A 23,425-nucleotide genomic window follows, 5' to 3' on the forward strand; every position below is an offset into this window, starting at 1 on the left:
TTTGAGGAAAAAAAAGAGGAAGGATGGACTCAAAGAAGTTGAACAAAGAATTAAACCAACACCTCAAGAAGATGGAGAAGATCAATAAAGCTGTGCTAGATGAGGTATCAATTTTTAATTTGATTTTTTTCTTTTTCACCCCGAATTATTTGTTTCAATTTTAGTACATATCTATGGTGAACGCCAACCATAAGTTGCTGGAGAGCAATGCTCGTCTTCAAGAGGAGAGTTGCCTCCTCCAGCGAGAAAAGGAGAAGTTGAAGCGGCAGCTGACGGAAGTAAAGGAGCAGTTTGCAGCATTGAAAGTCGATTTCCGCGACCTAATTGATCAGTCAGCTTAAGTTCTTTTTTTTTTTGAAAATTGTTCAAAATTTTAAGTTATTCTATTAAATTTTCATTTACAAATCGAATTCTTTGCTTTTCCATGACGAAATTCTCTAACAGGGTGCGTTCAAATTCTCTTATCTTTTAACATTATACCCCACGATTCACAAAAACAAAAAAAAATTCAAGTTAAAATTTTATTATATTGTTTTTCGCTACATTTCGGCAGTGTTACACATAAGTAGGGTGATTAATGAATGTACGGCCACAGAGACTAATTTCGCAACTATTTTTCTTATTAAAAATTGATTTAAACTCAATCACGACATGAATTATTTAAACTTTCTTCTCAATATATTTTATGATGCAATTCTTAAGTGTCTGGATGACTTCCAGGAGCCGTTCCGGGAGTCCCATCGGCAGCCCAATGCCAATCTTTTCCCTTTGGACGAAATTTCGATGCTTTATGTAGCTTCGATGAGCTCGCTGCGTCATCCTGGCAGTCACCCTCAATGCCATATTCCCATTTCCTTTCGCGGAATTTCTTCTTGTAGTGCTTCTCCGTGCGTGATTGCCGCTGATACTTTAGCGGAATATTGAGCTGCTGCTGTTGCTGCTGCTGCAGTGACGTCGATGGGGTTCTTGTTGCCTGCGGTGGTGGTGTTAGACTTGGGCTTGGTGTATGCGGGAGCATTTCTTCCGTGAAATTGGGTGAGATGTCACACGTTGTGGCTACGGATTCGGTGGTTGTCACGGAAAGTGACGAAGTTGATGATGTTTTGATTGTGGCCAAATTAGCAGCATGATGTGGGGTCTTTGCATCTGTCCCATAGTGCGGTGAACCATCCTTGCTTGATGGCAGGGATGCCTCCTCAATGGATCGTCGTGTTTTATCCAATTCAATTGATGCAAATGCCACCAATTTATCAAATCCACATCGCACCCTATCCTGCCAATGGCTCTCATCATCTAGAAATTCTACAAACAAACAAGAAAATTCATTCATAAGATGAGCAAAAGTGTTAAATTATCCCCAAAGGACTCACCATCATCCTGCCTTCGTCCCTTTTGCTTCTCATCCATGACGCCGTAGTTTGTATCGGGGCTAATTGTGGAATCAAGCGATGCCGATTGACGATCACAATTAATATAGGGTGGTGCTACGTCTACAACACTCCTGGACACCATCCCACCGGAACCTTGGTAGAAGATCAACGGGGAATCTTGCTTCACATCCTCCTGTTTTATCTGAATCGGCTGCAAATCCATCGGTTGCACCTCATGCAGCTCCCTCGCTGGTGCCTGTGGGTGCTGTTCTGTCTCCTGTTTAATCTGCAACGAAGCAATTACACGCGCCTGCAGGGATGCCGCTAGACCCTCAAGGGGTGCATGTCCAGCTGCTGGTGGTGGCTCAGGAGGTTGCGTCGATTCGGCAGTGTAGGTTAGCTTACGCTCACGATGCCCCCCAGCAGCGGCCCCAGATGTACCCCCACCAAAGGAGAAATCCTTCTTCGGCTGTGACTGTCGCTCCTTCATTAGCTCCTGCTCCGAAATTCCACTCATATTCACAGCAGCATTAATGATGCACTGATTGGAAATCTCAAGTGTCCTCTCAATTTCCCCATTCACAAGATCCCCAATTGTCTTTGTGGCCCGATGCAGGTTAACCGGTGATTGCTGGGCTGTACGCTCTTGATTGAGATGTCGCCTCAGGGCAATTTTTGCCGGTGAAACTTGCGTGTAGTCCGGCTGCATGGCTGATGGTGGATAAACAAGTCCCCGGTGCTGCTGTGGCGGTAATCGCATTCCCGGTGAAAATGCATTACTTCGCATCTTTGATGGATCCATTTGCTGGCAGTATCCTTCGGGTGTCATGCGCTCATCGAAGCGTCTACCGGAAAAACACAAAAGAACCCCATTAGATTCCCTAGATCCCTCTGTAATCTTCTAAATGTTTTTAGATAGTCAAAGAGGATTCATTTCCTAAATCTCAGAACTATTTTTGTATAAATTTTCAGACTTGTCGTTCTTGAGATATTCAACTCCCGGAAAAACCTATTTTGACCTCTAATGTAGGGGTAAGTGGGGTAAAATGATAATCTGTCTAATTTTGTCAGTAGTTGAACTTCATACCCCTGCCTAAGTCTAGAAAGTTTCATAATATTATTCATAATATTTTGGCTCTTATTTGAAAAACAAATTTTTCAAACCTTAAAGTTACTCTGACCTCTCAACTACAAATTCAGTTTTGACGAAATTCTCTGCAATATTTTTGATCCAAATGCATTTTTAGATAGAGTAAGTACAGTCGTGCTCTCGTGGTAGGACCGTCGTCAAAATGCCTTCTCCGCGGTAAAACGGCTTCAGAATGAAGTATTTTGCCTTCGAAGTGGGACAATTAGTACTATTGGAAAGGTAGGATACTAATTGTCCCACTGCGAAGGCAAAATTCCTCATTCTGAAGCCGTTTTACCGCGGAGAAGTCATTTTGACGACGGTCCTACCACGAGAGCACGACTGTATTGCTAAACACGAATCTAATCTGAATTTTCCAAAAAAAAAAATCCGAATTTTCCCGTAGAACCCTCATAGTAAAAAATACCCCCTGGGGCAAAATGGTGAATTTTGTGTTTTTTTCAAGATAACTTTTTAAATTTTTGAAAAAAATATTTTTTTCTTTATTAGTATAACTATTACATAGGTACAATTTAGATTTGTGTGATCACTGACTATTATCAATTTTTATAAACTAAAAAAATAAAAAAGACAATTTCTTAAATTTAACGTTATTTTTATTTTTTGTATTTCTTTTATTAACAAAAGGTTTAAATTCGTACGCAAATCTCTCTTTCTCAATAGATATTTTAGTGTCTTGCTAAAATAATTTCATTAAATTAAGACTAGCGAACAAAAAACGCAATTAACCACTTTACCCCAGGATTTTTGGAACAGGCAAATTTGGAAGGGTTTGGAAAATGGTCTGAAAAAGCATTTTCCCATTGAAATAGAGAAAAATCGTCTGAGACAAAGTTGTAGCCCGGAAAATTTCCTATAAGATAGTTCTCATGGGAAATCTCAAATATTTCCACGGAACTCAGGAAAAATTATCTCTCAAAAATTCACCATTTTACCCCGGGTTCCCCTTTGTCTTGGAAAGGATCATGTCTATTTTTTTGTATATTCCGGGAGCTACAATAGTGCCAAATAAGATTTCATTGTAGAAATATTTTAAAAAAAATTCACATTTTCCACAATTTCACTCCTGGAATTTACCAAAAAAAAACTCCCGGACAAAAAAATCTGCCAAAAAAGTTTAGAGGTTATGTAATTGCGGAAAAATCTCATCCTTTTTGCAAGATATCCTAATTTTCACGATCTCGTGTGAATCTAGGATAACAATAGAATCTACAAAGTCACACAAAGCTAGAATTTGTAAAAAATCTTATCCAGGAAAATTCGAAAGAAGAAAAATTATTTTACAACTCACCCTTGCATCTCCATGGCCACCTCATGCTGCTGCAGCTGCGAATGTTGTTGCTGATGTTGCTGTTGATGCTGCTGCTGCTGACTCAGATACACCTGATAGGCAGTGGAGAATGATTCAGCTGCTGTCTTCTTCATCTGTGCCCCCTGGAGTGCTGTAAATTTCCCAGATTCCTGAATGAGATCCGCAACTGGGACATGTTCGTGCTGAGAAACAGGCGGTGGGATTTCCGGTGGCTCCTGATGATGCATAATGGTGGCGGTGGGTGGAGCTGATGATGATGGCACCTTCACATCACGCTGCTGTTGTGCCATTTGCGAACGTCGCAACTCCTGATCCTCATTCAGTACGGACGTTATGATACTCTTGAGGCGATCCTCGAAGTTCACAACTTTTGGGCTTTCGTGCATTTTGAGCGTGGGAATGGCAGTTGCTTTCGGTAGTGGTGGTGGTGGTGTAGCATGACTCACGGGAGGTTGTTTTGTCGCATAAACAGGTGCCGGCATTAGTTCACTGTCCACACTCACCTTCTTCTGCTTCTCCTTCTGCTTGGGCGCCTTTGATGACGACGACGTCGTTGCCAGCTTCCCTGCTTCGATCTTTCGGCCTGTAGCGAGAATTTTCTGTGCAAGAATTTCCGGATTCTTCTCATCAATCTTCCCCACATCCGGTACATCTGGCCACTCATGCATACGCATCCTATTCGAACGGGAGCGGCTGTGGGATTTGGCAGACATTTGCGCCACATCGGCATTTGGCACATACGATGACGACACTGGCGGTTGATTTGGAATCATTTCCTTGCTATGCCTCAGTGACTTCTCCAGGCGCCTTATTTCACCCTCCATTGCTGACATTTGACTGTAGATCCTCTTGCGCTGTGCAAAGGTATTGTCAATCTCCTTGAGGACGAGATCATAGCTAAGCTCACGCGTGAGATCACTATCCTTAATCTGGTCGGTTTTGTAGTAATTCTCCGCCAATTTCCTCAGTCGTCCCAGCACCAGCATCTTCTGTTCCATCTCAATGCTCCCCACTTGATTTTGCAGCCGCGTTGCCGTTGCCTGGAGCTCCTTGTGACGCCCAACGATCTCTTTGGCCTTCGACAGCAAATCATTCTGGCTGGATGTATTAATGCCCAATTCCTTCATACGTGCCTTCAGCAGTGCCACACTGTCATCAATTAACACCCGAATCTGCTTCTCCAGCTGATTTGCCCGATTCAGGAGCTTCTTATTCCTCTCACGTTCTCTCTCAATTTGCGCCGTGATATTCTCCTTGTACGCCGGTGTACGCATCTGCTCCAATGCCTGCATGTACTGATTCCGGAACATATCCAGCAGTATTTGCAGGGCATACGGTGTCTCACCCGGTGCCGTTGGGATCTCCAACTCAGTGTGCTCCATATTTCCCGTCAATGACGTCAACTGCTGATCAACACATCCCGGTGCTGGTGGCAATTTCTTCCCCATCATCTCAGCCGATGTACTAAGCAGTGTTTTGCTGTGCAACAAATCCAATCCGACAATTTTCAAGCTCTTCCTCTGCTTCCCCTTCCGGATACGTCCACGCTTCTTTGCCTGCGTATCCAATGCCCCACTTCCGGCATTCTTCTTCCGCACAATCTTCTTGTTCTTCTTCGTTTGCTGCACCTTTGTATTCTTCAGTGGTCCGCGTGAGCTGGAATTGTAACTATCCTCCTCCGATTGGCTACTCTTGTCCTTATTGCTGCACCAATCACTCCATGCACGACGGGTTGTCGGTCCCGTTACCTCAGTGTCTGTATCCGATGATGAATCGTACACGACTTTCGATGAATTCCGTTTCCCCTTCTCCCGGGCACTTGTACGTGTCCCAGCTGTACCCGTAGGGAAACCATAGTCCCCATCGGTGGCCTTTTGATTCTTCAATCGCTGGGGGTTCAGCAATATTAAAAAAATTCTATATTATCTTGAAATCATCACCATATTTTTGCTTTTTTTAAGCTGATTTCATCTTAAGGGATTTTAAGCAATTTAATCCAAAGAAGGAAAAGTTTATGTATTTAATGACAAATTGTGAAAGAAATAAACATTTTAGAGGTTTTTAAACACTTACCTGGAAGTATTTCTCGAGTTTTGTACGATCAATGACGTGCAGGTAGTAGGAGACGGGTTTTCCTGTCCAGGAGACACTACCACGGAGTGGCGACATCTCTGTTACGTGCATAATTGTGCCAATGTCGGAGAGATTGCGATCTGTAATGCGAAAATTAATGGGGCAGAAGCTCTTGGATGACACAATACGTGCCCCATCTTTGAGATCGGCAAATCTCTCCTTAAGCTGATGATCGACATTTGGCCCGAAAGCGAAGTTATTGACAAACACCACTGTGGCCGAATTGATCATTTCCCGATGCTCATCGGCTAGGAAGTCCCCCTTGATGAGTTTGTACTCCCCGTAGCGCTTACCAAACCACTTCATCCACAATTTGAAGTTGTGATCCATACTCTCGGCATAGCGTGTTGGGAATTCAGCACGTTCAATGCCCAAGCAGATTTTTGTGTGTGTCGCTGCGGCCATTTGGAGTACAACTTGCCCCACACCGGAGCCCAAGTCAATGAACACATCATCCGGTGAAATGTCAATTTGATCAATCATCTGGCACACGAGATCATATGACGTCTCCCCGTACACCTCGGGTGAGAAGGGTTCGTACTGATTGAGCTTATCCGGATCATCCACGGAGGCATTGTACACCTGCTGGAGGATGTGCTTCAACAACCCCTTGGTTGTATTCTTCCCCAGACGCTGCTCAAATGTTCCCATTTCCCTTTCACGCCCAATTATCATGCCAATTGTCTCATTGTACGTCTCACAGAGTTTCGTCATTGAATCATAACACGTTGTCTTCACCTCTGTAAACTTTATCTTCTCATGCGCCAGCTGTGACTGTGAAAGATCCTCAAAGACCCATCGAATTGTTTCGATAATGTCAATGCCCGAATCATGTTTATCCGATCCCGTGCCCGTTTGCAGGGGCCACGTGTACACGAGGGGGTCCCCACCGGCTGGTGAATGCAACACGAGACTCTTTTCACCCACTGCCAGCATCTTTCGTGACTCCTGTCCACCTATTGCACCTTAAAAATTCAATAAAAGGTAAAAAAATCTTCATTGGACGCATCCCATCGTGCCAAACACAAACAAACAATGCTGTCAATTTTCCCATCATTTCCTGCCTCACCTTTCATCTTAACGTCCTGCATTTCCGTCCACAAGTACCGTGTGCAGCCCAATAAACACCAACGTGCACTTTTATTTCCTACTCCATGGCTCTTTTATGCAAAAAGAAGCTCATTTTTACTTCTCAATGGCTTCGTGTTTGCAGGAAAAATTTTATTTTGGTCTCTTTTCTTTTTGCAGAAAGACGAAACACAATCGCCCCCATGCGGATGGTAGATGAAGTGAAACATGGCCTAAATTCGGCACGACCGACGCATTCACGAAGGTAGACCGATGTTGGCAAAAGTCGAAGTAGCTCGATGAGAAAAAAGTGGATGTTTGCAATTTTCCTGCTGAAATCCTTGTGAAAAAGTGCTGAAAAGTGTGCAAAAATGACGTGGAGGAGCTGTAGAACATGATGGAAATGGTAATTTGGTGTGAAAAACCATCTAAATGGGGGAAAAGTGCGTGAAAATTCACTTGACGACAACGTCAATGGCAGCCGACTTAACCGGTTTTGCTGAGAGCAATTTGTCAAGAAAACTTTCCATTTCTTCCCTTTTTCCTGCACTCAAACGTCCTCCCACCCATGGGGGATATCCCGAAAAATGCCCCTGGCGACTTTTCCACTGAGACCCGGGGGTGTATATTGCCCCCATAGTGCCGGCATTTGGTGCGGTTGGGCTTTTTTTTCGCACTCACCCGAGCAAAGACAAAGAAGAAGTCACGAATGGAAACCTCGATTTGAGAGAGAAAATTTTGCTTCAAGGACAAAGCACTTTATCGCAGAATTTTTTTGACCATCCTTGAAAATCTTCATTTATTTCCTGCTAAATGGGGCGATGGGGCCACAGGGGGTATTCCTAGTCACTCCTGCCCACATCGGGAGGTCTTTGGGACGTTCTGCGGGGTTGGGGGAACGCTCATTTCCTACTTTTATACTAATCGCTGAAACAAACTCAAAATCAATGAGTTTTTTGTTGATATTTTGCATCAAATTTTGGATTTATTTTTTTCTTAATGTTTTATTTTTTTTGTTCTTACTATAGATCCACTGAGGCAGACGTGGAAGAACTCGAGACGGTAAGAGTGTCGTCCCGTAGGCGAAGGTGTGAAAAGTATGGACCCATCGCACCCTTTTAAGGACAATACGAGCTGTGATAGACCAGCCCTACCACCACGGCTCGGTTCCAGATCCACCCTAACAGCGGTACCTCCGGCTCCTGTGCCACCACCCGCACCACCACCCACCACCACCACCGATGACTACTACGGCGTGACAGTACCCGCAGAGCCGCCAGCTGTGCCGCAAAAGGGCGAAAAGGGTCCCAGTGGGGATTTCACGGGTGCCACAGTTGCCCTACAGAATGCCGAATGGTACTGGGGGAAGATAACGCGTGATGAGGTGAAGGAGCGCCTCAAGGATATGCCGGATGGGTCGTTCCTCATTCGTGATGCATCGAGTCAAAAGGGCGAGTATACGCTCACCATACGAAAAGATGGTAGTGATAAGTTGATTAAAATTGGGCACCGTAATGGCAAATATGGCTTCACGGAACCCTATACATTCTCATCTGTGGTGGAGTTGGTCAATTACTTTCGCAAAGAGTCTCTCAAGCAGTACAACAATGTGCTGGATATAAAGTTGCAGTACCCAATATCGCGGTATAATCAAGAGGAGGACACCACGGGGGTGGCAAATGAGAGTGATGTGAATAAATTGGTGGAACAATTTCTCGAGGTGCACGATAAGTATCTGAAAAAGTCACAAAAATACAATGATATGCACGATTCGTACCAACGGATGGAGATTGAGATAGATTTTAAGCGACAAGCACTTGAGGCATTCCACGAGGCGATATCCATGTTTGAGGATCAGATAAAGTTGCAGGAAAAGCTGAAAACCCAAGCGCAGCCGCATGAGATAAAGAGTCTCAATGAAAACTATGACATTCTCAATCAGCGACTTGGTGCCCTCAATGAGAGCAAGGAGAAACTCGAGAATGATATTGCGATGCAGAACAAGGAATTCCAAGCATTCGAACGCGATATCAACTACCTCAAGCCGGAGGTGCTCAATTTGTCGCGACAGAAGGAGAAACTCCATGGGTAAGGATTCTCTTACATAATTTCCTTATTTTTTTTTAAACTTCATTAACATCACCGCTGCCCCTGATTTATTAATTAATTATATTCATTTAAACACCACACGATTTATTTAGGCAACCTCCGAAAAAAAAATTGAACTTGCTAATTTGTCCAATTTTATCTAATTACGCGTGTAAAGTCTGTGATAATTACACGTGCTTTGAACTTTTTCCCCTTCATGCGTATTAACGTCATGAGAAAAGGCCCACACGTCTGATCCAAATGGGTAAAAATAAAGAGAAAATAAATATAAATTATAATTTAAAAAAAAATAGTCTGTAAGACTAATCACTTACCGGACATATTGGGTTCAATTGCTGATTTTTTGTTAAAGGAAACTGTTTAAAAATTCAAAAAATAGATTATTTTTTGTTTAATAACTTTTCAAAGGGATATTATTCAATATCTTAAGATAAACACTATAAGTTACAATTACAATGGAGGAAAGGTAGTTCTGATAGAATTTTTGCACGCATTTTTTCATGTTTCATGTATGTACACAAATAATAGAATATTCAAATTAAAAGATAGGTAGTAAAAAGACTTTAGAAATATCTTTAAATCGTAAGATAAAATTGTAATTTAAAGTTCAAAAAATAACCATCAATTCAACTAGAGCTTATGTATAACCACGTAAGATGTTTTATCTTTTTTTTTGGGTATTGTTGGGTGAAATTCCTTAGTCAGTCTTGAAATTTTTGTTTTCTTATGAATTTCTTAAGTTTTATCAAGTGAAAGAAAACTTAAGACTTAAGAAGACTTCCTAAGTCAGGCTGAATCGGGGTAAATGCAATTTTTCGAAGGTTTTTCCTGATTATCTTTGGGTATCGGAATTTGTAAAAATCTGCGAAAAATGACTTAAGAAATCCTAACTTTTGGTTAAAAAAACTTAAGAAATCGAAAAAATTAGGTAGACGAATTTTCGGTCATTTTTTTGGCTAAATACGTTTTATATTTTGCTGTCGTTTCGACTTAAGAAATCTTACGTATTGCTTAAGAAACCTTAAAAAAAAATTTTAAAAATCTTTAGAGATCCTAAAAAATCTTAAGAACTCTTAACTTTTGCTACAGAAAACTTATTTTACGTTTCGCTTAAGAAAAATTAAGAGACCTTAAGAAAATTAATAAAAAAAATGAAAAAATCTGTAAGAACTCGTAACTTTTGTCAAAGAAAACATTAAGAAATCGTCACTTTTCGCTACTTTCGTCGTATCTGCCTCAAAACTCCATAAAAAAGTTTTATATCACAAAATTAGTGACGAAATTTTACGTTTCGCTTAAGAAAATTTAAGAAATCTTAGGTTTTTCTAAAGTTGCAAATAAGGCTCTCATAACAAAAAAAAAGTTTTTCTTAAGAAAACTTAAGACATGTCTGAGAATTTATTTTTTTTTAATCTTAAGAAGAGTCAAGAAATCCTAATATTGTCTGACTAGTGAATTTCACTCATTGTTTATCGGAATTTTATAGCAGTAAACCAAGCAAAAGAATTAACTCTTTACTTGACTAAAGGATATTATGTAGCAGTACAAGAGATTTAAGTGGGAAGGGTGCCCTAAAAATAAGTCTTCCATTAGGGCTGAGTTTAGCATTATGCAGTGAATATTATTGATAACATAGAAACTTTTAGAAAACAATCTAGGATTGTAGAAAATCTAGGTATTTTTATAAAATTGTTTTATTCATACTCTGCTTAATAAGAAACTATAACCATAAATTTTTATATCTTTGTATATTTAATTATGAAGTTCTTGGACAATTTTCACCACAATTTCAATTGCCTGATGAAGGAACGACACATTGTGAGCGAAATGTCACATTATAGGTACCTAATGAGTTTTATTTACTTCTTTCCAGATGGCTCCTTCAGCATGGTCTAACGCATGAGCATATTAATCAGATAATGGAGGATGGCATACGATCGTGGGCAAATTTGAATAATATCCAAATGACCCATTATGACGAATCAACGTGGTTCTTGCCCAATTGCAGTCGTTTGGATGCTGAGCAACTTCTCACGGGCACGCAGACGGGTACGTTCCTCATACGGCCGCGCAGTGCTGGGCACTATGCGTTGTCAATTTCCAACAATGGCATCCCAAATCACTGTATCATCTACCAAACGGACCGGGGGTATGGATTTGCAGAGCCATACAATGTTTACAGCACATTGAAGGCTCTTGTCCTTCACTATGCTCACAATTCACTCGAGGAGCACAATGACTCCCTCCTGACGACACTCAAGTACCCAGTCTATGGGCCCAATGTTATTGTGCCAACAACGACGGCAGCAATTAAAGATGATCAACGACAAGCCAGTGGTGGAGAGTGTTAGTGATTTCACTGTTTTTTTGTGTCTCTGTGCGTGTGTGTATGTGTCTCCTCCTCCGCTGAAAAAAATACAATATATAAGAAAAACATTTTTCTTTTCACCTTCTTGTTTTTCCATGCTGTCGCGTATTTTTCTTCAATTTATTTCTTCCTTTCTCCCACATTGTGAATGATGAAGATAAATCGCAAGAAGAAAGGATGGTAAAAAAAAGGCAATTTGAAAACAAAAAAAAGTGAACGTTCTTTAAAGAAAAGAAAGAGTAAAAGAGGAGAAAATAAGAAGAAAATTTGTGTTTTTTTTTCTTTCTATCAAAGAGAATCTTCCCACAAATAATTTGAGTATATATTAAATATAAGAATAATGTGATTTCTTTTTTATACAATTTAATTATAGAGAGAAAGAAAGAGAGAGAGAGAGATGATTTATATATGAGATGAAAAGAAAAAAAAACTATTCGTATAGTTGAGTTGTTAAAAGGATCTTCTTTTTTTTATTTACAATTCCTTTAAAGAGAAAAAAAAAAGTAAAATGAATAACAATCTAATAAAAAAAGCACGTCACACAGTCAACTCCATCCCGTCAATCATGCGAAAATAGTGAAATAGGACATAAAGAAAAAAAAAAACATTTATAAATCGATAGGAACGAAAAAAAAATAAAATATACATTTTCAAAATAGTAGATGACCGTAAAAAATTACAACAAAAAGGAAAAAAAACCTAAACAATTAAAATGGAAAACTATTAATAGATGATATTAGGATTTTAGATGATATTTGTAAGATAAAATGTGGAAAATATAACGTTGTGTGTTAACAAAAAAAAAAAATATTAACTATGGTATAAAAAATTTCGCGAAAATATGTGTATTTCAAAAAGAAATGATAAAAAATCAAGAGAAAACCAAAATCATTTATAAAAGATAAATTGCTTGAGCACTCTCTGTTGCCATCTTTGTGGTATATAAAACAAAAACTAAATGAAGAAAACATATAGTAATTGTGGACGAATTGTTTTTTAAAAAAAAAAGGAAGAAAAAAGTATAGAGCAGAGATTTTCGTGCCATTTTAGATATTTTTTCAGTGATCACGAGAGATTAATAACTACAAAGATCAACAAAAATGTGTCTTGTTTTTTGTCAATTAATTAACGTTCTTTTTTTCTTAAAACTTTTTTATTTCTTTTAAATTTGTAACTTTTAAACAGATTTTCACTAGTTTGGTGGTTATTTTTGCGAGAGAATGGATTTGAAACGATAAATTATTTATTGAAATTTTATTCATTTTTTTTATCTAAAATACAAATCTTATATTTGAACAATTTAAGAATGGAATCACAATGATGGTGGCTTTTAGTAATTCAGAACATCTTCGGGAATTGTTTAAAAAAAACTTTTCTTCCACCTTGATTTTCAGAATCACAAAAGACTTTCTATAATTTAATTTTTTCTCAATTATTTGTGTCTTGATTAAATAATAGTTTGTAAACAAAAATTATCCTCCAATCACTCAAAATCCAATTCAAGGGGACCAAAAGAATAATTTGACAAAAATAATCAATTTTATAGCTTTCTTTAATTACGCAATTTTTGTACAACAAAGGAGTTTATTCGTTTTAGTATGGGAAAACTCTTTATTCAATAAAACCATCAAGACACACATAAAATAAAAGAATAAAAAATCGTCAAAAAAAAACTTTATAGTTTCTACTGTAGAATGCTCTGAGAAAAGCCGATAAAGAATTTTGTTTAAAATCGCTGAAAATGACGTCACCACTGTGTTTTTTCTTTTATTTATTGTTTCAAAAGAGGGTCAGGCAGGAGTGCAATCGATAGAGCATTCAAGCTTGAATGCAAAAGATCACCGGTTCGAATACAATCAATCCGAATCTTTCAATCCGCCAATTGATACACTTCTATCCGTAAAAAGGCCCTCATGTGTGGTAATAATTCGAAAGTAACTTATTACTTCTTCGCAAGGAGTACAATAACAATGTCATAAGAATGGATAGGCCTTGCGTCGCTTAATATTGGTTTTATTTGATTTATTCAAGAAAAAAGATATTCTATCAAATTCACTCGCAAAAATCCATGAAAAAATGTTTATAAATTTAAAAAAAAGTTTTTTTTTTATATTAAAAAAAGGAAAAAAAATGACACACAAAGTTTTCTTGCTGACATTATCACACCTAGAAGATTTATTTGAACTTCAAATGAGAAAAAAAGTTGTTTTTTCATTTTTACGTCCTTTATACTTCAATAGAAGCCTGTAAAGCCTATTACTGAAAGACACCTTATACAGTACAAGGCAGAACTAGAAAAAATAAGAATGTTAGGTAAAAAGCGAACAGGAATGTCCCAAAAAAAGTTTTTTTAGTAAATTAAAATAAATAAAAAATTAAAGAGATTTTCTTTACGTACATTCGGTTTTTGGTAAACATTTTAAAAGGGCTTAAATGAGTAGAATTTGTTTTTAATTAAAATCATTTTTGTTGTTATTTATTGAAGGAAATATCCTTTCGAAACATTTTTTTTTAACCGAATTTATTACACTTTCATACTCATTAAATAGTCTAAAAAATAAAAAAAGGAAAGCTGAAAAGATTAATTTGAAAAGTGAAAATTAATAAGAAAAAAATAATCAGGAAAAATCATTAACTAAATTATAAAATATTCTTCGTTATTCAATGGACAGATTGATAAGTTTTTTAGGTGTGATAATGTTGGTTTTAAAATTATAATATTCAAACTGCTGGAAAAAAGCATTGAAGAGAGAGAAAAAAAGGGAATAGAGAGAGAGCTTTGATGGAAAATTAATTATATAATAATAAAATGATAGAAATGTGTACCTTTATTAAGTATAAAAAACAACAACAACAAAACTATAAATTACAATGAATTAAAAAAATGAAAAACAAAAAAAAATTATCGTGTCCTCTGAGAGAAAAAGTGAGAAGAGAAGATGAAGCATGTTGTGTAATCAAAATAATTATTTTATATAATTATTATTATATATATATATACTTTTTATTGAGTAATGAATAGAGATATTACAATTACAAAAAGGAAAAAAATGATAAGAACACACCCAAAAAAAAAACAAATTGTTACTCTTGGACATATTTGTAATAATGGATGAAATTTGTAAAAAAAAAAAAAGAAAATAATACAAGAAAAGAGAAAAACGTCGTGCAAGATAAGCAAGGAGTTTTTTCTTTCTATTATATTTTGTTCTTTTTTGTGTTATTTTCACAATGCACAATCACACGGCATTGGCGATACATTTGCGATGAGTCTTTATCAGGTTGTAGGTGTCAACCTTGAAGGTGGCGATCTGGCGAATAACACTCAAAATTTCCTCTTGCAACTCATTTTGGGCTTCATCGATGGCCGTATTGACTTCCTCACGGATCCCCTCGGGAGCATTAAGGAGGGATTTCCCGTCAACAGCACGGAAGATGATGGTTTTGAGTTCTGCAGTGCGTACAGTTAGTCCAATGATGGCGTCATCAATGGTCCTCATATCGCCCCGTAGGAGGTTGACAACGTTGAGGTTGCATGCGGAGATCATCACCTCATCCGGGGACACCATCTCGGCATCATAGGCCTGCCCCAGAACCTCATTGATGGACCTCACAGTGAATCCCGCAACATCCTGGTGGATTCGTTCGATTTCACTCTCAAAATTCCGAGCAATTGATGTAACGCGTGACTGCAGAGAAGCAAAATTGCTCTGTCCCAGCACTTCTCCAGAGAGGATTCCCTAAAAGAATCCAATGTATCAGCGCTTTGAAGATAAACCATGAAGAGAAGAAGTAGAAAACTCACCAGGAAAGCAATAAAAATGAAAATTTTATTCATTTTTTCTGTAAAATTTCGTCAAACTCACTCAAAATTTGCAGAAAAACTGCCAAGAATGGCTATGCCTTTAGTACCCCATTGAAAGGTGCTATCACACAGTCATTTATTGGGCATCCGACTTGATTAGAAGATGATTACAAGTTGATAATAAATAGGTAAGTGATAATACCGCCTACAAGCCAAGAAAAAAAACAGTCGCGCAATAAAATTTCATTTCCTCTCAATATTTTCTTTAGAAAAATTATTCTAAAAGAATATTTTAAAGAAAAAGAAAACTAGAGAAAATAATTCAGTAGAAGTCTGGAATTTTTATTTTTAAATTCGCAAAAAATATATCTACTGGGTTCTAAAAGGATTGGTCCATAAAAAAATCAAAAAATGCAAGAGAAAAAAAGTTAATTTAGTAAGTTAACCCTTTCGCGACCGCATGAAACATTCGTTTAACGCTTTCCTTGGATCCTTTTATGCTAATTCAGTTTTTTTTAAATTATTAAAATATGTAATTAACCCTTTCGCGTCCAACGTGAAACATAAAAACATTGAAACATGCGCACTTTTATCACGATATTTATTCTATGAATGCTCTCAGAGGACATTTTTCAGGCAAAACTTCTTTGACCTTTTCTTTCTGAATTTCATATATTTCTTGGAAATTAAATATTTCATGTTTGGTTTTACGAATGACCCAAGAAAACGCGAAAGGATTAAAATTTTGGAAAATAAAAGGTGGTCCAGGAAATTAGGTCATGATTTTAACAGCTAATAACTTTTGATTCGATTGGAATATGTACCTATCTACTTTTCATTTTAAATAAACGCGGATTTGCTCAATAATACAGGGTGGCCAAGAAATTAGGGCATGATTTTAACCGTGAATAACTTTTGATTGGATTGAGATATCTGAAAGCTTTTGCCGCCAAAAGATGCATAAACTCAAAAAGTTTACGCATCTTTTGGTGACAGAAATTTTCAGAAATCTCAATCCAATCAAAAGTTATTCACGGTTAAAATCATGCCCTAATTTCTTGGTCACCCTGTATTACATAGTCGCACCCCACTCATAGAACCAATAAATAAGGCATTAAAATTTATGCAAAACTATAAATTAATTGAAACATAATCAAAATTATTAATAAATCTTTTTTTTTTTATTATTACAGACACAACCAGAATCATATTTTTTACAAATTAAAAAAAAAACGAATAGAATTAAATGTTAATTGTGAATTTCCTTCACACTAATCCCATTAGTTGGTGCAATTCCCTCGTTCACATGCAAGAATTTCAGGATTGAAGAATGAATCCTCGGGGCAATGAATCACATGGAGATTTAGATCATGATCACACAGAAGGTACGACGTGCAATCTGTGGGATCGATAAAGATCCCCGAGGTGACACAGGTGTTGCTAGGCGGTAGTGTGGGATGACCTTCGGGGCTGCCCAGGCGGCATTCGTTGTTTACAAAGTGCTCCGATGGGCCACACCGATAGAGTCCTGGATAGAGGACACGTCGCCCATCTTCGAGTACTTCGGCCTTGCAAATGTAGAAAATATTGGAATTTCCTGGCCAGGCACCACGATCACCAACATTCTCGCACCTATACTGATGCTCCCTGCACACGTGATTGTCAATGGTGATGGAGCAATCACCTGTAATCACGGAGAATGCACTATTGCCACCACATTCCACATTGATGGCACCAAAGCTGTTGCCACTGCGGTAGCACATGTGATACATTTGGCAGTCGTACGGATCAGGGAAGATCCCAGCTGCTGTGCAGACAAAGTTCCTCTCATGTCCCACTGGATTGCACGGTCCGGAGGCATTTGAGCACGTTCCAGCAACGACATTGCAAAAGTACCCGCCTGCTGTGTCGCACTCCTCAATGGGAATTGTATGCCATTGCTGGTCAATCAGCACGCAAACCCCAACAACGCTGCAACTGTAGCAGATGATACCTTCCGTTTGGCGTTCTTCGCAGGAATTTGTCTCAAATGTGGTAATCTCACCCATGTGCCAATTCCTCACGAGAGTCACCTTCAAGGACATGGTTATTATTAAAATGCATTTACAGAAGGTTCTAAAATGTGGATAGATAGATAGAGGTATAGAGGTTTGTAGCATGATGGATGGGATGCATTAATCAATCTCAAATGACGGATATTTGAGCAGAAAAAAAATGAGTCTTGATAAGCAATTTTTGCAAGGAATTTAATCAATTTGCAAAGAAATTTTTGGAAGTTTTTCCATAAGAATTTTTTTTTTTGAAGTCTTAAGATGATAACGGAAATCTTTCAAAACATGTATTTTATGAGTAAAAAATAATCCTTGTTATCTCAGATCCTGAAGAAGTAATCACATTGATTCGAAACATCATTATTTATCCGTTGTAAAACAAGAAGAACAAGAAATATCACAAGACTCACAAAACTAAATATAATGCATAAAAATATATTTTTTAAAATTTTATTTTATTAACAGCGAGAAATAATGAGTCCAATGAGGATGCAGTTAAAGTAAAGTAAACTTACTGAGAACAGGAAGATAAGTATAATGGGCAGTACTTCAGCCATTTCTCAGCCACAGAGCAAAACTAACTGGGAGAGCGAAGGTACTTCCTGACCATTTGCAGTGGCAATTTGTCATTGTGCGGGAAGGAAATCAGGCAGCCAACAAGATTGGTGATAGTGATTGACGGCCACGCAATCAAAGCAAGGTGACAACACGCATGATAAGAAGAGGATGGAGTTTGAGGAATTCGGTGGACGATATGCTGGTTGATTTTTTTGTATGATCAATGGGAATGCCATTCCAAGTGAAGGGCTTCACTGCCTCGTGTTAGAATATCAAAGGATGCCCGGAGGTGGCCATAGGATTCCGTATGGATACCCTTTGTGCGATTTCCATGCGCTAGCACGGATGGGTCTCTCAATTCTGGTACCCAATCTGAGAACCATCCAATGATCTTTGACCACAAATCCATGGGTTTTGGTGAAATGATGGGAGCTTCAATTCTTCGGCGTTTATCCCTCTCTGGCAGGGGAATGTGTAGCCTAGCATAGCCACGACACACCTCTGTGCCCCACAAATTACTTCCCCACAAACTCACGACAATCTGTGGCCCTGGAACGAAGAGAATATTATCAAGGATTTCCTCTCAATAATTCAAGGATTTTTTTTATTCAACTCACAACCAAAGGGATTTGTGGATTTGTACGTAAATTCCAGTGGCATATTGAGAGAAATCTCCTGGAAGCGCTGCCTTGATGCTGAACATGTCTGTGTTATGCCAGTCTTGGTACCGGAAACAAGTTCCCAATCTGGACCAGCTAGAATTTCATAGCGACAATACACAGCCCTACTATCGCATCCCAAAGGCAGAAAAAGACTCTCCAATTGCCCAAAAATACTCAGATGGAAATGTTTTTCAAAATCCATTAGAAAAATCCACCCAAAACGCTGTGTTTGATTTATTTACTTCCGGGTTGCTAGCCCGCGTGATTTGTTTGCGCGGGAAGGTTGCCATCGTAACCAACTTATCGACTTTCTGCAGAAAATCAACGCGAGAAATAAGCGATTTCCCCCCCCGATTTTTTTCTTTTGCAACAAACTTCAGTCGTATTTATATTTTAGTGCAAAAAGGAAGACGGAGAATAATAAAATTCCCTAAATCCCCAGAAACACAAGAGTAACATGATCAAAAAAGCCTGCCCTGCGTGTAAATCCCAAGTAGCTGTTGCGTGCAAAAGTTGCAAATGTGGACATTCATTTTTCAATGCACGAGCACGAAAGAATTCCCAAAAGGTCGAAGTTGATGGGGCAAAGAGGCGAACGGGGCGCGTCCGGAGGGAGAAACCCCAATTCTATGATCCGTCCAAATTTGAGAATAAACGGAAGCGGAATAAAAGGAAAAATAGTGCAAAGTATCCAATTGAGTCAAATGGAAAGTCCACAAGGGCAGGGACACGTCTCAGAGGTCCCCGAGGGAGGACAAAGAAAATTCAGGAAGAGACTGGAGGCAGCAAAATTGCAGAGTATGGATCCTTTTGATTAGTTCTTTTTGTGTTAAAAAAAATATTAAATAATCAATTCTAATCATTCTTTGTAGGCTATCAGAGGAGAAGCAGAAAGTCGCATCGATCATTTTGGCGGAAATAAATCAAAAACTCGGGTCTGTCGTGTGGAATCCATAGTGATTTTAATTAAAAAGAGAAGATATATAAACATTTCTTATCAAATAAAATGATAGTAAAAGGCAATCAATCACATAATCCTTCACTGTGGAAAGAAGTAGAGGTTCTTCAACAGTGTTGATTCGTACTTTGGCATCATTTTCTGTCCACCATCACCAATTTGGGCAGCTACTTCGCATGTTACTTTCGTAAGAATATCCCCAAAGTGCTCCTTTTTGTACAATTGACGGATTTTAGCACAGAGAATCTGGATGAACCATGTACCCTCAGTTGTGTGACGAATGGAAGTGAATCCTTCAACTGTTGAGAAGGCCACGAGGAGGTTTGCTGCAGCATCAACCGAGGGAGCAGCATCAATGGTGAGTTTTCCATTGAGGAAGGCATCATTGTTCTGACACGCCTGAATAATGAGAATCTTCGGAATGTCCTTCAACTTCTCACAGTACAGAGCTTCCTTGATTCTACGAATTTCCACAGGGATGCTATTGGACCCATAGATACTGCCCTCAAATCCATGAGAGAGCATCACAATGATGAGGGATGAGAGGGATCTGGAGGCCGTCTTCTCAACGTATTCTGTCAATGTTGTTAAAATCTCATCACTCGTCAAATCATCCTTGACAATCACACTGAATCCAAGAGCTGAAAATGTCTCACGGAGACTTTCAACATCCTTCTCTGTGCCATGTCGTGTCTCAAGATCACGCTGAAGGAAGGATGTCTCAACAATCCTTAGAGGATCTCTATGGAAATTCTTCTCATTCACAATGACAACGTATCCCATAGCGTCAGGATTCATTTGGAAGTAATTCTCCTCGTTAATCTTCTTCATTGCATTGCTCTTTGGTGGTTGTTTCGGTCGCACAGGACTACTACCCTCCTGAACTGTTGCATCAAGGGATGTTGCAGTAAACTTCGTGAGTTTATCATAAAATTCATCCATTTCATTGACTTTCAGAAATTCCAAAACTTTATCAATTTGCGCTCCAAGGCCACTCTTATCACCAATTGAGATGATCTTCAATTGAATCCAACTAAGGAAGTAAATCTCCAAGAAATCTTCTGCATCCACTCCTACATTGATGAAGTCTTGGCAATCATTTCGGATGTGTTGAATCAACCTCTGTCTTCCATTTCGTGGCATTTTCTCACACATCCTGTACAGAATTTTGAGGATGGGATGAACATGCACCGAAAACTCGTCAATATGTGGATGGTAAGTCTCTTGAAGATCACTCAACTCAAATCCCAACTTCTTCAGCACTTTATTGCTCTTGACAATGGCTAGTGCTTCCACAAGATGCTCCCGCCATTTGTAATCTGGATCACTCCGTGCCCATGGAGTGATAATCTTTGTATCCTCCAATCTTCCTATTCGATTAATTTTGAAGGCTGTTATTAATTTTTCAAGAAGAAAATTGAGATCCCTTTGCCCACGAAGCAGCAAGAAGCAAACGGATACCTGCAGAAAACAATTAAATGATTTCTTTATATTCTAATCACTTCCGGGAAGCCTCTGTGACGCACCTTCTCGTAGAAAAGTAAATCTTTCTCCAGCAACTCCAAATCTTCCAGGGAGATCTTAGCCATTGATAGATTAGCTGATGCCTTTGGTAAGGCATCACTGGTTAATTCCTTGGACACTGACATACTTCCGATATCACACAAAATCACAAAGTTATTCTTATTTGAAAATCCCGAGATACTTCACAAATATGAATCATAGGAAAGGCATAGCGTTTATACCGTTCAGGAGCTTCTTTTGAATACCACCTGCCCAAAAAATCACAACATTTATATCTTCCTGTTTCATATTACCTGATAACACTATCTGTAACATTTTCCAATGAATTTCTCTTTGTAATTTTTAATCTATCTTAATTATTTCATAAAATTCTTTTAAGTTCCCTGAATAACTTGCAATAGCTGTGAAATGGATTCCCTTTTCGAGGGTACTTGTACAGGGCTGCCAACCGTGTTTGTTTTCCCGTCACGTCACCAAAACACACCGGCTCGTATCCTGTTGTTTTCCTACAAATACGATCAAGAAGAATCCCTGCGATGCTGGAAAATCTCTACAGGATTCCTTTTCTCGTTCTAGAGACTCCCAATTTGCGCCTCAAGCGACCATCGTGGTTTCAGCAACCCAGCAGCATCACAGTTTTCTCATTTGTTCTCCTCTCGTACTTTTTGGTTACCGGAGGTGAGATTCCTATTGCCCAATATTTTAAAAATTAATTAACAAAAAATACATTTAATTTTTTAAAGGAATAATCTACGATGTTATTGTGGAGCCACCGAGTGTGGGATCAACAACAGATGAACACGGGCACACCCGACCGGTGGCATTTATGGCCTATCGCGTAAATGGGCAGTACATCATGGAGGGATTGGCAAGTAGCTTCCTCTTCACAATAGGTGGTCTAGGATTCATTATAATGGACCAAACGCACACACCTGGGAAGCAAAAACTGAATAGAATTCTTCTAACGGCCATGGGATTCATCTTTATCCTCGTATCGTTTTTCACGACGTGGATTTTTATGAGGATGAAACTCCCTGGATACCTTCAGCCCTAAACAAGAGACTCTCTCGCTCCAACTACTTTATCACAATCAGGAAGGACAAAAAGTTTGATATAAAAAAATTGTCAAAATTATTAAAAAGTCCAATAAAACGTGAGTGTAGATCTTAGAATTAACTCAGAGTGGGACAATCTTCAGTTTTATCATTCGTAAGAGATCCTTATCAATAACACTTCTTATCACCCTAAGACCCCAGAAGAGCTTTTATAGCTTTCATCAGATCTGCGAGATAAAAATAATTTTCTCGCAGTAAAACGAGCACATTGAAGAGCAAAGTTTGAATAAGGAACAGAGTTGATTAGTATGGGGAAAATAGATACCTAAAGTCAATCATAACGCGTCCAGTTATAAGAGTTGGTGTCCCACAACTTGTAGAAGTTTGTTTATGCGTTGTAATGCGATTAGTGGGCGAATAAGTAGGCAAAGTTGATTTGTTTTTGTGAAATTCAGTAATTTGATGCATAAAAATGGTCATATCTCTGGTTCTATAACACTTATAGAAATTTTTTGACTAGTTTTGGAAAGGTCTTGAAACAAGCTAAAATTTGGCATATAACATGATACTTTTCAAGGTCACCTCCAGAACACAAAATGTAGGTTTTATGTTTTACTAAAACGATTTTTTGCACTTTTTGTACTCAAGGAATGGTTCTAGAGGTTTCTGATGTTCTAGAAAGTTGTAGTGTATTGCAAAACCTTTAATTTGATACTAAGATGAGCAAAATCGGATAAGCAGAACAGGAGATATGGCTCTTAGAACTTTTCAAATTCAAGAATTTTTCAAATGGCTATATCTTCTAAACGGCGACATAGATTTTCTTCATTTTCGGGCTGGTGAAAGATATTGAGTCAGGCTACAACATATCAAAATTTAAAGGAAATCTATAACAGATGTTCGGAGATATTGCCCCTTAAAGTTAGGCAATTTTTGTTTTTGATTTTAGCGCCTCTTGCAGCAATTTTTGGAACTTGGAATGTTCTAGACAGTTGTAGGGCTTTTCAATACCTTTCATTTGATACCAAGATGGTCAAAATCGGTCAAGCGGTTCTCGAGTTATATTGAAAAAACACTTTTTGCTTTAGGCCGCCATATTTGGTAAACCGCCTGTCGGATTTTGAAGTATGAATTATCGATGAAAATGTCTCACAGAGCTCTACAACATAATAAAATTTCAGACTTCTAGGTGGAAGGCAAGTGGTTGACGGTAGTTCAAAATGGCGGACGGCGGCCATCTTGGATTTTGAAAATACGAAAAAATGAAATTTTACACCCACATTTCTATAGAAAACTTCAAAC

General features: G+C 38.5%; 8 protein-coding genes across 8 annotated transcripts; 3 read left to right on the plus strand and 5 right to left on the minus strand.

Moving 5' to 3' along the window:
* Positions 1–507: 507 nt before the first annotated feature.
* On the minus strand, positions 508–7,246 carry LOC129796470 (histone-lysine N-methyltransferase, H3 lysine-79 specific). Its single transcript, XM_055838427.1, has 5 exons — positions 7,035–7,246; positions 5,906–6,930; positions 3,812–5,721; positions 1,371–2,215; positions 508–1,302 (listed from the first exon to the last, which is right to left on the minus strand). The coding sequence occupies exons 1-5, from the start codon at positions 7,054–7,056 to the stop codon at positions 698–700; spliced, it is 4,407 nt and encodes a 1,468-aa protein (XP_055694402.1). The 5' UTR covers positions 7,057–7,246; the 3' UTR covers positions 508–697.
* LOC129796486 (phosphatidylinositol 3-kinase regulatory subunit gamma) lies at positions 7,097–11,578 on the plus strand. Its single transcript, XM_055838470.1, has 3 exons — positions 7,097–7,439; positions 8,062–9,121; positions 11,016–11,578. The coding sequence occupies exons 2-3, from the start codon at positions 8,133–8,135 to the stop codon at positions 11,491–11,493; spliced, it is 1,467 nt and encodes a 488-aa protein (XP_055694445.1). The 5' UTR covers positions 7,097–7,439; positions 8,062–8,132; the 3' UTR covers positions 11,494–11,578.
* Positions 11,579–11,856: 278 nt separating this feature from the next.
* LOC129796506 (uncharacterized) lies at positions 11,857–15,443 on the minus strand. The gene is made up of 2 exons (XM_055838511.1): positions 15,316–15,443; positions 11,857–15,250 (listed from the first exon to the last, which is right to left on the minus strand). The coding sequence occupies exons 1-2, from the start codon at positions 15,346–15,348 to the stop codon at positions 14,750–14,752; spliced, it is 534 nt and encodes a 177-aa protein (XP_055694486.1). The 5' UTR covers positions 15,349–15,443; the 3' UTR covers positions 11,857–14,749.
* Positions 15,444–16,595: 1,152 nt separating this feature from the next.
* On the minus strand, positions 16,596–17,969 carry LOC129794528 (uncharacterized). The gene is made up of 2 exons (XM_055835280.1): positions 17,882–17,969; positions 16,596–17,387 (listed from the first exon to the last, which is right to left on the minus strand). Exons 1-2 carry the CDS (start codon positions 17,921–17,923, stop codon positions 16,596–16,598), a joined length of 834 nt encoding a protein of 277 aa, XP_055691255.1. The 5' UTR covers positions 17,924–17,969.
* A 170-nt stretch (positions 17,970–18,139) lies between these two features.
* Positions 18,140–18,823, minus strand: LOC129796504 (B9 domain-containing protein 1). Its single transcript, XM_055838508.1, has 2 exons — positions 18,542–18,823; positions 18,140–18,473 (listed from the first exon to the last, which is right to left on the minus strand). Exons 1-2 carry the CDS (start codon positions 18,786–18,788, stop codon positions 18,145–18,147), a joined length of 576 nt encoding a protein of 191 aa, XP_055694483.1. The 5' UTR covers positions 18,789–18,823; the 3' UTR covers positions 18,140–18,144.
* A 136-nt stretch (positions 18,824–18,959) lies between these two features.
* LOC129796509 (UPF0547 protein C16orf87 homolog) lies at positions 18,960–19,609 on the plus strand. The gene is made up of 2 exons (XM_055838515.1): positions 18,960–19,384; positions 19,459–19,609. The coding sequence occupies exons 1-2, from the start codon at positions 19,044–19,046 to the stop codon at positions 19,541–19,543; spliced, it is 426 nt and encodes a 141-aa protein (XP_055694490.1). The 5' UTR covers positions 18,960–19,043; the 3' UTR covers positions 19,544–19,609.
* Positions 19,525–21,462, minus strand: LOC129796485 (caspase-8). Its single transcript, XM_055838469.1, has 2 exons — positions 21,071–21,462; positions 19,525–21,005 (listed from the first exon to the last, which is right to left on the minus strand). The coding sequence occupies exons 1-2, from the start codon at positions 21,191–21,193 to the stop codon at positions 19,626–19,628; spliced, it is 1,503 nt and encodes a 500-aa protein (XP_055694444.1). The 5' UTR covers positions 21,194–21,462; the 3' UTR covers positions 19,525–19,625.
* A 142-nt stretch (positions 21,463–21,604) lies between these two features.
* LOC129796508 (putative oligosaccharyltransferase complex subunit CG9662) lies at positions 21,605–22,250 on the plus strand. The gene is made up of 2 exons (XM_055838514.1): positions 21,605–21,746; positions 21,812–22,250. Exons 1-2 carry the CDS (start codon positions 21,605–21,607, stop codon positions 22,120–22,122), a joined length of 453 nt encoding a protein of 150 aa, XP_055694489.1. The 3' UTR covers positions 22,123–22,250.
* The last annotated feature ends 1,175 nt before the right edge of the window (positions 22,251–23,425 follow it).

The sequence above is a fragment of the Lutzomyia longipalpis genome, chromosome 4, assembly GCF_024334085.1.
Source record: "Lutzomyia longipalpis isolate SR_M1_2022 chromosome 4, ASM2433408v1".
Classification (NCBI taxonomy): domain Eukaryota; kingdom Metazoa; phylum Arthropoda; class Insecta; order Diptera; family Psychodidae; genus Lutzomyia; species Lutzomyia longipalpis.